This window comes from Neofelis nebulosa, chromosome 11, assembly GCF_028018385.1.
Source record: "Neofelis nebulosa isolate mNeoNeb1 chromosome 11, mNeoNeb1.pri, whole genome shotgun sequence".
NCBI classification, from domain to species: domain Eukaryota; kingdom Metazoa; phylum Chordata; class Mammalia; order Carnivora; family Felidae; genus Neofelis; species Neofelis nebulosa.
The window spans coordinates 45,921,340-45,938,338 of NC_080792.1; the positions used below are offsets into that span (position 1 = coordinate 45,921,340).

General features: G+C 36.3%; 1 protein-coding gene across 2 annotated transcripts in view; it reads right to left on the minus strand.

Moving 5' to 3' along the window:
• Positions 1 to 16,999, minus strand: part of TAF4B (TATA-box binding protein associated factor 4b) — a 125,840-nt gene that overhangs the window by 47,875 nt on the left and 60,966 nt on the right. For both annotated transcript variants that reach the window (XM_058692461.1, XM_058692462.1), the window contains 3 exons: positions 12,021 to 12,151; positions 7,050 to 7,175; positions 317 to 373 (listed from right to left, as the gene is read on the minus strand). In XM_058692461.1, the coding sequence (XP_058548444.1) occupies positions 317 to 373; positions 7,050 to 7,175; positions 12,021 to 12,151 (314 nt within the window). The remainder of the gene's footprint in view (positions 1 to 316; positions 374 to 7,049; positions 7,176 to 12,020; positions 12,152 to 16,999) is intronic.

Below are 16,999 nucleotides of genomic sequence, written 5' to 3' on the forward strand. Positions count from 1 at the left end.
GCTAAATCTCAGAAGTTTCTTTTTTTTTTTTTTTTTTTTTTTTAATCCCACATTATATTCCTCCAAGTACACCACTGTAGTTTACAAAGAGCCATTTCTAGACAGGCCTAAGCCTTGAAAATAAATTTTAAAAAGAGAGCACATAACTCATTGACCTCATTTGAAGTACTGCCCTTGCCTTGAGCAGTTCCTGTCCTTCCCCAAGGCTTCTGCAAATGGTATGCAACAGCAAAATAAACCCTGACCTAATTGCCAGGAGAGAGCTGCCAACCTTCCCTCCAACACAAAGACAAGCATGGTAACTTGAAAGTCCTACCTCTTTGGCTTTCTGCTTTAATCTCAGCTGTTCTGGATCTTCTTTATTGGAACGACTCTATCAAAGGAAAAGAAAATTTTAATAGAAATTACTAGCATCTAAACACCATAGTTGCCGTTAAATATTTAATAAATGACAATTTTCTCTTGTGATTGAAAACCTTAGCTCCAGGGGAAAATGCCTCAATCCAGTCTGGTGCACTCCCTCCGTTACGCCCCCTCCCTCCCATCATCTGGGCCGGCTGCTGCGGCTCTAGCCCCAAGGAAGCTTATACTGAAAATGATGCTAACGATGTCAGTCAGGTCCAGTTGAGGCATGACGCTGTTCTTGTTAGAACACTAAAAATTAAAAAACGGATGGTACAGATGAAGGAAAAGAATAGAAGGATAATTGTTGGCTCAAATGAAGGAAAGCAATCAACACTGGCTAATCTTCAGGTGAAGCCATTTTGGAAAAACCTATGGTATTTCAAGGACTATTAAAACCAAGACTATTAAAATCAATGTATAAAACTGTTGAATCACTATACCGGATGCCTGATTAACTGGCATATAACTTAATATTAACACTGCATGCTAATTAACTGGAATTAAAATAAAAACTTAAAAATAAATCACATAAAATCAGGAACCTGATGGACTTTGAACCAAATCACTATCTCTTTAAAAGTAGAATTTTAAAAAATTAAGTAGGAAATACACCCCAGTGTTTTCATTAGAGTATCTTGTCATCTCTGGGTCCTCCACAGCACTTACTTGAATGCTGTGCACAATTAAATGCCCAATAAATGTTTATTAAATATTGCTTTCCATACTGATTCAGTTCAACATTCCAAAAATGAATAATCTTACAGGATTGCTGTAAGGAGAAAACTATCTTCTGTATGCAATACTATGATGAAACCAACAGTAAGGAACTTCATTTCTGAAACTATGAACATTTGTCCACTGAAAAATATGCTGCAGAGTATTCTTTTTTCTCTAACAAAGTTATCTAACTCCTTATAAATCTGAATATTTGTTCTATGAAATGGAACATCAGCTACCTAAAGGGAGCTAACAAAATAAAAGCTAAAGGTATTTTCTTATTTACTAAACTTACTGGATACATTTTACTGATTTATTGGTATTTTTGTTAAGGAAAGAAAGAAACCGTTTAGATTTAAAAGTGCCTTGTAATTTTAAACGCCTTAATTAAATACCTACATAAGACTCCACCAAAGCTAATAATTTTCTTCTTCATTTTGTCCCCTTTCTATTAAACTTTTTAAAAAATGATTATATATTTTTGAGAGACAGAGACAGTACATGAGCAGAAGGGCAGAGAGAGAGGGAGACACAGAATCTGAAGCAGGCTCCAGGCTCTGAGCTGTCAGCACAGAACCCATTGAGGGGCCCGAACCCACGCACTATGAGATCATGACCTGATCTGAAGTCAGACGCCCAACCGACTGAGCTACCCAGGCGCCCCGTCCCCTATCTGTTAAAACAACTTCACTTCAGCCCAAACTAAGATAAAATCCTTTATTATTCCACCTGTATTAATTAAGAGACAAGCAGTGTGTATATATGCACTTATATAAAAACGTGTGTATGTACATATATGTGTATATATATTTGTGAGTATATAATTTTTGCCCCATTATGAAATGGGTACATTTGAGTAGCAAGTCTTTGTCAAACAGTATTTAATGATTATTCATAGTATAAATTCTACTCTATGTGCCTATTTTGAGCCTGGAGATACAGAAATGAAATAACAAGATGAAGTCCTGCTTTCAAGAGACTTATATTTTAAGAAAATAATAAAACAATAAATTTTATAAAAATTAAATACAGTTACGATATGTAAAGCATTTATGATGGGGAAAATAAAAAAAAAACAATTACTGATAATGATAAGTTAAAGAAAATAAAATTGGGGGCACCTGCACAGCTCAGTCAGGTGGGCATCCAACTCTTGATTTTGGCTCAGGTCATGATCCCAGGGTCATGGGGTCAAGTTCTGCATCAGGCTCTGTGATGAGCATGGAGTCTGCTTAACATTCTCTCTCTCCCCCACCCCTCTACCCTGCCCTCTCTCTCAAATAAAAATAAAAATAAAATAAAATATGTAATAGAGGAAGGAGTGTGTGTGTGGGGGGGGGTAAGTACTTCTTTAGCTAGGAAGGGAGAAAAGACATCTGAAAGAAGTGACATTTGAGTAGAGATCTGAACGACAAGAAGGAGGCGGCCATGCAAAAATATGGGGGAAGAATACGCCAAGCAAAAGGCACAGTCACTGCAAAAGACTTAAAATGGAATAAGCTTGGTGAAAGAGGAGTACCTGGGTGGCTCAGTCAGTTGAGCATCCGACTCTTGATTTTGTCTCAGGTCATGATCTCATGAGCTCTATGTCAGGCTTAGAGCTGACAGTGTGGAGCCTGCTTGAGATTCCCTCTCTCCCTCTCTCTGCCCCTCCCCTACTCACATGCTCGTGCATTGTGTGCTGTCTTTCTCAAAATAAACAAACAAACTTTAAAAATTAAGTAAAGAAAGAAGGCCCAGGTAGCTAGAACAGAGAAAAGTTGAAAGAGATGGATTGGAGACCACATAGGCCATGATAAGGAGTTGGGGTTTAATTCTAGTTATAAGAAAAAGCCACTATAGGGCTTGGAGCACAGGAGTGAGATGCCACTGATACAACACCTTAGATCACTCGGGCTGCTATGCAGTGGATGAAGAACCGTAGGGACCCAAGATTGGAGGTACAGGCACACAGAACAATGGAGGAGACTACTCTAAAACAACCATTGTTTTATTTTTTTTTAAGTTTATTTATTTATTGAGAGAGACAGAGACCGAGGGAGCCGGGGAGGGGCAGAGAGAGAGAGAGAGAGAGATCGGGAGAGAGAGAATCCCAAGCAGGCTCTGTGCTGATCAGCACAGAGCCTGATGTGGGGCTCGAACTCACAAAACTGTGAGATCATGACCTGAGACGAAACCAAGAGTTGGACATTCAACCAAATGAGCCACCGAGGTGCCCCTAAAATAACCATTGTTTTAGAAAAAGAGAAGGGCAGCTTGGACTAGTGTCATAACAGAGAAGATGATGATAAATGATCAGGTTGAAATATATTTGAGGCAGATTTATTGATGGACTGGATATAGGGTGTGAAGTAAAGAGAATTAAGGATATTAAGGATGATTTCCTAGGATTCTAGTCTAAGCAACTGAAAGGTTGAGAATTCCAACTTTCGGAGAGGATGAAGACCAGAGTAGATGTAGGACATAGGAACTCAACTTTCAGGTTTAGATGCCTAATTAGCTAAGATGCACACTTGGCACCCTCAAAGAAGGTCAGCAAGACTGGAGCAAGACGAGTGAAGAAAGGAGGGATAGGAATGAGCTCAGAGAGGGAGGTGGGTACCTTTTAAGATCTGGTAAGAAGTTTGGATTTTATTTTAAATGCAAGGTTTTCAAGTAATAGAGGCACACATGATTTGTTATGGAAACACTATTCTGACAAGAGTATGAAAAACAGATTGTAAAAGGAAAACAAGATCAGTTAGGAGACATTACAAAAGTCCAAGTGAAAGATGACTTAGACCAGAGAGGTGACACTGGTGATAAAGAGACGATGAAGACTACATCTGGGAAACAGAACAGGAAGTAAACTGGATGTAGGGAGAGGAAAAGGAGTTAAAGGTGACTCCTAAGTTTTCTGGTTTGAACATCAAGGCAAACAATTGTGTTGTTTACTAAGTTAGGAAAACCTATTAAGAGTAAAAGGTATTTTGAGTAGGGAGGAAAATCATAAAACCTGGGATACTCTAATATTTAGAAGTCTGGCAAAGGAAGAAAAACCAAGAGAGAATGAGACTGTATTATATCCAATAATAACTAAACAAGTATTTAATAGTTTATGACTTTGTTTAGAGCACAGTAATTGGAAATAAAATATGAATAAACCACCTCATCACATTGACTGTGTGCTTGCTTATAATACTTGACAGCTCAAGGAAGAGCATCTTCCTGCCCCAGCTGTCCTTCCCAGCTCAAGAGGGGTCAGCATGGGGACTGAGGCAGTGAGAAACAGCACAGTGATAAGGTTGTGGTGCACCACTTCCTTGTGAGGGTTGGGGACATGAAGTTACAGACCAGTGGCTAAGAATGCGGGATGATGAAGGGCTGGGGAGACCGACCAAGGCATGGCCAGTGAGTATGGCTACTAATTACACAGGCAATGAAATGAAGGCAGGGGAAACAGTGGTAGCAGACAGAGAAGGCAGCCAGCATGGCTGTTTTGGAGATTAGTTACATAGAGCAAGTAAGTAAATTGAGCACATAAGAAAATAAATTGAGGATAACAAGAGTCAAGTATCTGACTAAGGAGAAAGTATTTATAAACATGGAAAGGTTTAGGCTAGAAAAAGTCCTAAGATATTGGAGTCGGAGGTATCCATATAAATTATGGTTTTAGAACATATACACACAAATAGTTACAAATGTATGTTTGTGTATATATAAATACATGGATACATACATATACACCATACGTATATTTCCTAGATGTGTCCACTTCACAGGGCCTACATGTGATGACACCCCATTAGCAATGAGCACACTGTAAGCTCTACTCTTGGTTTCTGGACAACATCCTCAACTAAAAAGACACAAGATTCTTTAGGGGAAATGGCTGATTCCAGGGCTGAGGAAGGACAAGCAAAAGCTGGGCCTGGAACATCTTGTGTCAGAAAGTAAGGACAAGCTCAGGGAATGATGGGAAACATGAGTAACAGAGAAAAGTGCCAGCTGGAAGGGTCTCCCACTCAGGAGGAATTTGAGCATCAAAATAATAATTAATAGTAATGGATTACAACCTGTTGAATCACACAGAAATCCAAGAGCCCATATGGATATCAATGAATGCATGCATGAATAAATGAATAAAAGAGAAAGGAAAACTCTTCCACATAGTAGAATGCTAATAAACGTAGAAGAGGATGAGAATTTAAAAATCACTATTTGCGTATTTATAAGTTGTGCCCATCATAGAAGTGACTGATTCAGGTAGACACCATCTATGGGTGCTAAAGTGGATACACAGAGGTTTGATGAGGAAGGGGATACTGATATAATCCTGGAATGTCTTCCTATGAAAAACTGATTAGAAAAAGGAAAGTGGCAAATTTAAAATGGAGAAAATTGACAGGCACCCACACAACTGGGTGATCAAGGTTGCCTTTTGATATAATCAGCTGGGAAGAATGTATATATTCCTGCCAAGAATTCATGACCTAAGACATGAGGAAATATCAGATGAACCCAGGAATTATTAGTCACCCTATAGATGGTAAGGCCTATACTTCTGAAACTTGTTAAAGACATGAGGGAGAAAGTCAGAAATCTAACTGAAGGAGTCTGAAAAAGAGAGGGCAACAAATAAAACACATATTGCTGAATGGAAGAATAAACCATGGAGGAAAAGGAGAATGAGCCGAGACAGCTGGTGAAATCTGAATGGGGTCTGTGGATTACATGGCAGTGTTATATTGTTCACAGGCTGATTTGGAGGGTTATATAGCAGAATGTCCTGTTTTCACAAATACATGCTAGAATGTTTAGCAGTGATGGGACATCATGGCTGAAGCCTGCTTTCAAAAGGTTCAGAGAAAGGCTAATTAGAGATGATAATTGCACTACTTGTAAATACTAAAAAACAAAAAAAAACAAACACAAAAAACCTCTGAATTCAAAGAAAGAACAACAAAGGAATGAAAGAGAATAATGATAGTGTGTGTGTGTGTGTGTGTGTGTGTGTGCGCAGAAAGGATAGAGATGGAGAAAATGCGGTAAAATGTTAAAAATGGGGGGCATCTGAGAAAAGGAGAGGAGGATTCTTTGTACAGTACAGCAACTTTCCTGGTAAGTATGAAATACCTCAAAATAAATTAATTACCAAAATAAATTAATTACCAAAATTAATTAACATTTATTAATTAATACCTTCAAAATAAATTAATTAAAAAGGTGATTCGTATGTGATTAGGAACAAATACTCTGATATGGGAGATTGACAATAACACTAAAAATTAAAACTAAGGTGTTTAAAACAAAAAATAAGTCTAGTGCCCAACCTTTATGACTACATGCAAAGGCCCTAGGACTACAAGGAAATGTGAAGCAACAAAATGCAAACCACGGTAGAACCAGCTTTCAGGCCATCAGGCACTAACAGTTCAGGAAAATGTTTCAATAAAGAAGAAAGGAAATAAATACAGTTATATATATTTATAAGATAAATACTTTTCTTCTTACCTGTTCTTTCATTCTCTAACCCATTTCTGCCCATGCTATATTTTGCTCCATATAATCCTAATTAATCCTAATTTTACCCATAAGTTTCCAAATTTTCCTCTCTCAGATTCAACTTGGCACATATCAAATTATATCCCTAAAAAGACCTTGAGCATTTTTAAAAAACATTTTTACTTAAGGGTAGTAGGTATGATCCTAGGCACACAGGAATTGAGAATGAGGAGATAAAAGATTATATCTCATTAAGCTAAATTAGCTGACAGTCACTGTATGACACTATCCTGGCTGTGAGAGACTTTATTAGTAATCTCATTTCAAGAAATCCTTCAGAGAAATCTCAAAGCTTAATAAAAACAAGACAGTCAACCAACAATAAAGCCAATTCTGACCTCCTTGCCAGGCCACGTTCAATCATAAATCATGTAGGCTCTTACCTTGGCTACCCTAAGTAGCATTTCTCTTTCTTCTAAATCCTTTCTCTGCTTCTCCAATTGATCTAGCTTTTCAAGAAATTTGAGCTGTGATCTGGTATCACTAGACAGGATGTAATTTTCACTTGCCTGGAAAAAAAGAAAAAAAAAAAGATTCCTAATGATCCTCAGGCAACACATTCTACATGAGGTTTAATAAATCAGCTAAAGACAATAATAACCAACATACACAGGGAGCTAAATTTTCAAGATGTAATATTTGTATTTCTGATAATACAAACAACAACAAAAAAACCTTAGTCATCCTTGAAAGTTGAGAGGTTATTAAGCATTCAAATTTCAGAGCTTTCCTAGAAAGCCGCAAGGGGAAAAAAAAGAGAATTAAGCCAAGCAAATCCTAACAATAGGAAGTAGAAAGCAAGAGAGTATACCATGTACCTATAATCTAAAATCTGTTTAGTTAAATTATTGTCCCATCTCTGCAGACCTTACTATGTTTAATGAAATCTCAGGCCTGTCAAAGACAAAATCAAAATCAAACAAAAAAATCCCAAACAAAAAAAAAACAATCACTTTACTAAAAAATACATCAAAGATGAAAGTTACCACCCCCATTTCCATTGCTGGATTGGTCTAACCTTGACAAGTGAGTACAACTTCAATCAAAATAGAACATAAGATGAAAAGGCAAACATTTAATATCCTAAACCTTGTTTTGAGGACTCCTTTAAGCTATGAACTTGGACAGAAACTAAAGTCAGAGAAAGTAAGTAGATAATTTATAAATGAGAGCCATAACAGAGAAGTATAATTATTTGTCTTAATTTGCTCCATAAAATGATAAAATTTACACTGCTTTATTTATTTTGATATTCTAGAGTGTAAGACAGTGCTTTCCAATCTAAATATTTTAAAAATTTTCTTCACCTATCTTTCTAATACACCTAAGATAGGGATTGGCGGATGCAATCTTCCCAATCAGCATTTAAGATATCCTGCCATCTAGTCATCTCAGTAAATCAGACACCCAAAATATGGGATGGAGACTGTGGAAGACTGTATAACAGGAAAATTTAAAGTTTTTAAACATTTAGTCTAACAGTCAGTGCCTGGCTTGGAAATCATAGGTATAGCACCAAGCCCATCTTTGTTTTATCCCATGCTTATGGTTGATTCAATTAACTGGGACCAAGAGATTTCATATGCCCAAGATTCTTTCTAAATTAAATTTTTATTGTTGGTATTTAACTAGATCAAAAGAGTATTACCGTAGTATAACGAACAAGGATGTATTAGTGCTACGTATTTTAGTTCACGTTTAATACAAAACGAATTCTCAAATGCTTTTAAAGTTAAATAATACAAGATAGAATATGGAATACATTATAGGCCAACCATGAGGCATAAACATAATAACCAGTGGTTTCTTAAATACTTCATCTTTACCATTTTTGTGCTCAGATACTCTGGGGATAGTTTACTGACTTAATTTAATTTTAAAAGGACAACAAACACTAAATTAAAAAGAAACACAGACTTTCTAAAATTTAACCCAATCTCATCCCCATGCTAAGACCCCTTCTTCTTCTCCCAATTTAGATACAACTGCCTCTGGTTTAATGCATCCTTCCTTTATTCTTACAGATGCTAAGCAAATGAGTGTCTCCCCTATTCCTATTGATTCCCCAAACTTATTTAAACAACAGTAAGCCCATCTTACCACGTTGCTTCCTGTCTACCACACAGGCCTAACCCAAGTCTTTATGTTAGGTTGAATAGGGTGGTTTAACAATGAAAATATAAGGACTCAGACCAAATGATAAAACCATCATTATTATCCCATCTAAAGGAAGCACAAAGCCCCTTTCAACCAGAAAACACTGAAGCTACTCCATGACCACTGGCGTGCAGAAGACTGTATCTTCGGCTGGAAAACACCTGGCAGCAAGATCAAAAGCTCTGTGTCACATGTGTCACTTTCTACTTCTTTACTTAAATCTCAGTTTATGGACTATGATTAATTAGATAATTATATCTAAACATGTGAAAGATTACCAAAAGTAGATGGATGTCAAATGAAAAGAGATGGTGGGATTTTGCTTTTAATAAAAGTAAGCTTGTTTTTGTGAAATTCATAGGGTAAAAATTCCCACACTGTACAGATAAAAATAAATCCTATCAGGGATGAACTAAAATGTAAGGACAGAGCTAAATCTGTGACACAATGATTATTATAAGATCAAAGTCTACAAAACAAATATAATTTTGAACTAGATCCAAATGTAACTGAATGATTATTACTTCTGTTTAAAGAAAGATGATAATGTAGTACAAATTCAGACAGTGGCATTAGTTGCACTAAGTAATGAGTGTGGGGAAAGGCAAGCAGGGGAAAATCAATTAGGTTATGGTTAAGGAAGTGTTAGCTTTAAGCTAAGTTACTGAGGTTCCAGGTGGGGTAGATATTATCCATTTTGCCTTGGGCAACAAAATCCTTAGAACATATGCTATTAATATACAACAGAAGAATTCCATCTGAAGACTGGAACACACAACAGTGACTTGGATGACAGAATAATAAACGTTACATGGAAATATTCTATTCCATACTAAATTATACCATTATGTTTTATATAGAAACTGCCCACTATAAATAAAAGTGTACTCATATATCTCTGAAACAGTTCAGTGACTGAGGTGGGAATAGGGGATAATCCAGGCTGGAAAAATTTTGAAGACTTTTATAAGTTACAGTAAAAAGCCAAAAAGAAAGACTATTTTCCCCACATCCCAGTATTGAAGGTAAACTGATATCAGGTCAAATTAGATTATTACAAATTTAGGATGTTAATTGTAATACCCATGGTAACCATCAATAAAATATCTAAAAATACATACACAACAGGAAACGAGAAGGGTATCAAAATAGTACACAACAACAACAAAAATCAAACCAAAGAGGTAGTAATAACAGATAAGGGATTTTAAAAAAGCTACAATGCATACAGAAAAATAGTGAAATATCATAAGTTCCTCCTTATGAGTAATCACTTTAAATGTAAATGGATTAAACTCCCCAATCAAAAGGTAGAGACTAACATGATCCAAACTAACAAGCTACCTTACAAGAGATTCACTTTACATGAAAGCATATGAATAGACTGAAAGCAAAAAGATGGAAAAAAGATTTCATGCAAATAATAACCAAAGAAAGCAGGTGTGGCTATACTGATACCAAGTAAGATAAACTTTAAGTCAACAATTGTTAAAAGACATAAACAAGGACATGATATGTTGACAAAAGAGTCAATTCATCAAGAAGATATACATACCAGACAGCAGAGCCCCTAAATTTATGAAGCAAGTGACAGAACTAAAAACAGAAATAGGGGTCTACAATAACAACTGAAGTCTTCAATACCTCCCTTTCAATAATGGGTAGAATTCCTAGACAAAGATCAATAAGGAAATAGAGGACTTAACATTATAAACCAACTAGATCTACCAGACATTTATGAATACTCCCTCCAAAAACAGAATACGCATTCTGCTCAAGTGTGCATCGAATATTCTCTAAGACAGATCCTATGTTAGGCCACACAATAAGCCTAAATAAATTTTAAATGACTGACTCACACAATCTCCTCTGCCCATACGGAATGAAGCTAGAAATCAACAATAAAACAGAAATTAAAAATTTCACAAATATGTGGCAACTCAACAGCATACTCTCAAACAACCATCTGATCAAAGAAATCTCAAAGGAAATCAGAAAATACTTAGAGATAAATGAAAACAAAAACACAATGTTCCAACATTGGAACATTACACTTACAGAATGCAGTGAAAGCAGTGCTCAGAGGGAAATTTATAGCAGTAAATGCCTACATTAAAAAAAGGAAGATCTCAAACCAATAACCTACTTTATATTTTAAGGAAATAAAATTAAAAAATGAAAGTGGGATCATTACTGCTGACCTTACAGAAGTAAAAAGGATTATAAGAGAACACTATAAAAAACTATATGTTAACAAATTAGGCCCAAGAAGAAATGGACAAATTCTAAAAACACACAAAAATAGTGAAAGTGTTTTTTTTCCCCACAGCTTTTTCTCCTTGTGATCACGTATTTTTAAGTCAGTCCAGCAAATTCTCACAAAGATTTATACAACTATAAATAGTTCTTCCAAAGTTCTTTAGCAGAAAGGAGAGAAAACAGAATGATTCCTCCAGGGAACTTACCAGTGATGTGGTAACTGATATTTCCCTGAGCTCCTTTTAACCCATGGCAAAGACATGTGACAATGACCATTCTCACAAATTCAAGACCTCATAAGGTAACCCACATGCTGCACAAAATCTAGCCAACGTTTCTTGATATAGGAGGAAAAGGTTATCTTTTTCTTTTTCATCCGTCACCACCCAATAAATTCGCTCTCGACCAAAACCATAATGCAAATAAATCAAGTGCTTTCATCTTCATGATGGCAAGTGATTTGGTTCATACCACAAGGGACAAGACAGGCTATCCTTGCATTTAATTTGTTTAAAAAGCAGCCAATAATGATAATGAGTGGCACCAGCATTAGCACTCAATGCAATTATTTAACTTATTAAAAAGGAACAACAATGCTAGCAGATTACAGATCACTGAAGAGAACACAGCTATCCAATATTCCATTCTAACACATTCTCCCTCCTAATCAAAAGCTGTAGAAGTCTGAGGCAGAACAGATGCATATCTCAATCTACACTGACACAGAAGCTTTGGACACAATTTTAAACTCTATTTGTCATGTAAGCATATCTAAATCAGGCAAATTAGGAATGAAACTTTGTCTACCAGTATGAACTACATCTTGACCATTTCCTTTATAAAAATATACTTAGAATATGAATCCACACCAAAAAACTATCTTTAACACAACAAAGAGGAAAGAGGAGAGTCTGTATTTCTTTAACGATTTCCTTTACCTTGTATGTTGTCATTCGATGCTGAGCAATTGTAGTCAGTTTTTCTAGAAGGCCTCGTAATCGCTCCTGTGTTGCATGGGAGATCAAGTTCACAGCATCAGAGTTAAGTTCTGTAATGTCATGCTTTTTACCTGTGGAAGCAGAGAAAATCCATTACGTGTTTTAGTAGTGGCTGATAATTGAAATAATTAGCACAGCAGGTATTCTGTTCCCCCTGGAAGTCATACCCATTATGAATAAAGGTTTGGAGATTATGATTTTCCTGGTAAAGTCACAACTTCAAAGATCTTAGACATTACATTAATAAAACCTAGCCTGAAGCCTCAGAAAATATAGACATTGTTTCACTTAGCCTCTAGAATCATTCTCCTTGCAAGGTCATTTATAGGACAAAGTTAATAAGAACACAAATCAAGTCTAGTGTTCAGGGAGGAAAATGGTAACTGCAGAAATTAGTGCCGTATTCTGTTAATTTCAGTAATTAAAAAAATAGAAAATTACATTTTGCCCTGTTTGACACTGTTAACAATTTACGACATTTATTTCAATGAATTTAGATTGTGGGTCTGTTACTGCCTTGTCTACAAGACATACCTACATTCCTTTTGTCCATTACCAAACATGCTTATTTTGCTTTAACTCATGTTCTGATAAACTGGCCTGGTAATTAATTTATAAGTTGAAATAGATTCAAAACCTCATCATTTCACTCCTCCATTTGAATAATTTCTCTCTCACTATATCTCATTCCATAAATAAACCAAACTTCTATTCTTCTTTCTGCTAACTAGGAAGAAAGATTCAAGAAAACAACTTGGACCACATACCCAAAGGCAGAAGGCTCATTTATAAATCAATCTTATCAGTTTTTGAATAATAATTCCTCAGCTCAGTGAACCACCTGTATCAACAGAGACCTAATTCTAAAGATATAGCCAATTAGATTGGCTAATTTAAATGAGTTTTTAATAGTACTATTGTGTTTATTTTTAACAAACATAAGAGTTTGCTTTTGCACTCTCATCTGAAACATACCCTTAAATACTCCCAGTGTGAATGAGTACAGCAAAATAGCAAAGATAGGCTTTAATTAAAAGCCAACAAATCTTATATTCATTCTTTAACACTATTTCATAATAAATGTTAAACTTCAAAGTATAGGCTATAGGATGTGAGGGCTACCTGGCTGTGACATCTGATCACCAGGGTGGATGTGGCTGATCTGGCTGCCAAGGTGCAGTCCCTTTCCTCTCTCAGTGTTCCTTGTGCATCCCTCCCAAAGCTACATGTTCCCTTGAACTGACAGAACTGGATAGAGGAGGGCCATTCTTTGGTCAGGGGTATGTGAGTAGCTGCATTCCCTTACTAGAACCTCCAAAAAAGCGCTCAAGGTCCAAAATGCAGGCTATAGCACAGCAGACAGGAAGAAGATATAAAACTATTTAGCTTCTCCTAAGCCAAACCTTCAAAATGTGGTTCGTTGCTATCCAGCAAAACTGAATTCATCGCCAATTTTAGATTCAAGCAGGGAAGAAACACTACAAAGCCAAAGCTACTCTACTAAAACTGTCAGCATACATAAATAGCAGAGGTCTTCTACATAAAGGACACAATTTCAAAATCATCCAATGATTAAAGTTACAACTAAACATGGGTAGATGGGTGATGACATGTCAGTTCATGACTAAGGGAAAGAAAATGAACACATAGAAATATGTAGTGTTTTGGAGGGAAACTTCAAAAATAATTTTATATGTATTTATAAAATCATTTATCCTATGTAAAAAAAAAATTCATGTTTTAGAGTATTAGAAATAAACAAGTGAGGGGATCTGCAGACAATTCCAGGGTTTAACGAACACTCAAATGTTCTAATATCTTTACTCCACTGATAATAAAACATGACAAAGTTACCAAGTTACAACACCTGGGTGGCTCAGTTGGTTGAGCGTCCAACTCTTGATTTCAGCTCAGATCACGATCCCAGAGTTGTGGGACCGAGCCCTGTGTCAGACTCTGCACTGAGCATGTGGAGCCTTGCTTAAGATTCCCTCTCTTCCTCCCTCCCTCTCTCTCTCTCTCCCCCTCTCCACCCCTCTCCCCCACTTGTGCTCACTCTCTAAAATTAAAAAAAAAAAAAAAATTCCCACTTTTAAATATAACACTCTCTTTAAATCAACATAATTGATTAAAAAAAATCTAGCTGGTACTTGAAAGCTTGTTATGTGATTTTATAGAATGTCTGCAATTTAATTTAGGTAATTAACAAAAAAAGGAAAAACATTGGCATGTTTACGATCCTAACATTTAAGTAGAAAAACCTTCCAAAAAAAATTCTCTGGAACTTTGGACTATTAAGGAATAGTCCTTGTTCTGATCTGTTCTATAAAGATGGAATTTTACTATAAATGGAAAACATTCCTAGAAATACATAATTCCACTCACTCTATAGTTTTATTGTTTTTTAAAAAGCTTAGGTAAGGGGCGCCTGGGTGGCGCAGTCGGTTAAGCGTCCGACTTCAGCCAGGTCACGATCTCGCGGTCCGTGAGTTCGAGCCCCGCGTCAGGCTCTGGGCTGATGGCTCAGAGCCTGGAGCCTGTTTCCGCTTCTGTGTCTCCCTCTGTCTCTGCCCCTCCCCCGTTCATGCTCTGTCTCTCTCTGTCCCAAAAATAAATTAAAAACGTTGAAAAAAAAATTTTAAAAAAATAAAAAAAAATAAAAAAAAAATAAAAAGCTTAGGTAATTCAGAAGTAAGAAGTTTTGCAATTTTCTATCCTAGTAAGTGACACATTTGTGATTATTAAGGACTGAAAATACAAACAGCTGTTCCCAGAATTCTTCTTGAAAACAGAGGCTGGCAAATTAAATTTGATCTCTTTTTGTATATGAAGTTCAATAGGGATACAGTCTTGCCTATTTGTTTACATATTCTCTAAGGCTGCTCTTGCAATGTAATAGCAGAGTTGAGCAGCCGTGATACAAACCACATGGCCCACGAAGTGGCAAATATTTACTATCTGACCCTTTGTAGAGAAAAACTGCCCATCCCTGTCCTAAATGATCAAACTGTTCTTGCAATGCCAAAGACTTTCCTATCATATAATCAAAGTTTAAGTCAAATTAAAAACAAAATTTGTTAGGGGGTGGGGTGGGAACAAATAAAACTATCTACTTCTACTCTACCAAAGCTCTAGATAATTATATCGTTAGTTACATGGAGCCAATACCAGTAAGTTTCCTAAGCCATCACAGGACCGTAAAATGCGTCTTCCAAAATTAAGGAACTGGCTCCTACACCGTACACAACACTTAGGCAAAGAAGAAATTGAAACAGTAAGAAAGGAAAACGCAGCATCTGGGTGGCTCAGTCGGTTGAGTGTTGGACTCTTGATTTCAACTCAGGTCACGATCCCAGGGACATGGGATTAAGCCCTGCATAGGTCTCTGAGCCCCACACTGAGCACTGAGCTTGGAGTACACTTAAGATTTTCTTTCTCTCTCTCTTTCTCAATCTTGCCCCCTTCCCACCTGTCTCATGCTCTGTCTCTAAAGTTAAAAAATAAATAAAAATAAAAATAAAAATAAAAATAAAGGAAAGGGAAGAAAGAAGGAAAAGGAGAAGGAGAGGGCAGGGAGAAAAGTCAAACAAAGTGCAAGCAAACGGCAAACATTTTAACAAGAGCTCTTCTGAATTCCTATACTTTTGGACTGCTTATAAATTCTAGTTTTTCATAATAAAAGAAAGATAACATACCCAAGTTACATTAGAGATTTAAAAAAAAAAAGGTGCGGGAGCTCAAACATTTATTATTTTGCAAAACAGATTTAAAATATGTAATAGTAATGTACTTTGTAGTCTTTAAAAATACCATGGTGGCTCAGTTGGTTGAGCATCTTTTGATTTCAGCTCAGGTCATGATCCCAGGGTCATGGGATGCAGTCCCACACTGGGCTCCGTGCTAAGCATGGAGCCTGCTTAAGATTCTCTCCCTCTCTCTCTCCCTCTTTCCTACTAGTTCTGTCTCCCTCAAAAAAAAAAAAAAAAAAATACCATGGGTATAATCAGAAATCAGAAACCTTCAGGTTTTTGTGTTAGGGCTTCAATATAAAATATAAAGATTCTTGGGGTGCCTGAGTGGCTCAGTCTGTTAAGCATCCAACTTCAGCTGGGGTCATGGTCCTGCGGTTCATGGGATGGAGCCCCACCCACATCAGGCTGTCTGCTGTCAGCGCAGAGCCCGCTTTGGATCCTCTGCCTGCCTCCCTCCCTCTCTCTCTCTCTCTCTCTCTCTCAAGTATAAACATTTAATAATTATAATAATAATAAAAATAATAATAAAGATTCTTACTAAAGTATACTCAAAGGTCACTAGTATTGATCTCCCAAATTTGATATGGGAGAAAGGACTCCAAAAAGTCCCAGGGTTAGGACACAAGAAATGAGATAACTCACAGGCAATATTCTCTCTCCAAACTGTCTCATTTCTCAGTCAATATGGGGAGAGTGCAGTCTCTCACATTACTGCAAGTTTGGTATTAAAGAACAACAAAAAAGCTGTGTGGCTCCAGAACAAAACTGGTACATTTTTTCCATTTCCTTCTACATGCTGCAGCCATCTAATAGCTACTTTTGGACCCAGAAAGACACCTAGTATTTTAATTTAGTTCTTTTAGGGCAACAAGTTTAATTTCAGGGTTGAGATTTAAAAAAAAAAAAAAAAAAAAAGAGGGACTTACTCTCAACTTCTGTATTTCTGTTCCACAATATTTGGCAGTTTCTGTATTTCATAAACATGAACTTATAATGTATGCATGCACATGTATACATATGTACTTAAGTCCAACCAAGAAAGGAACAGGACAGAAAAAAAATTGTATGTCATGTGTACAAATTCACATAAAAATACACACATCTTTTTCTTTTTTTTTTTATTTTTTTAAATTTTTTTTTTTATTTTAACGTTTATTTATTTTTGAG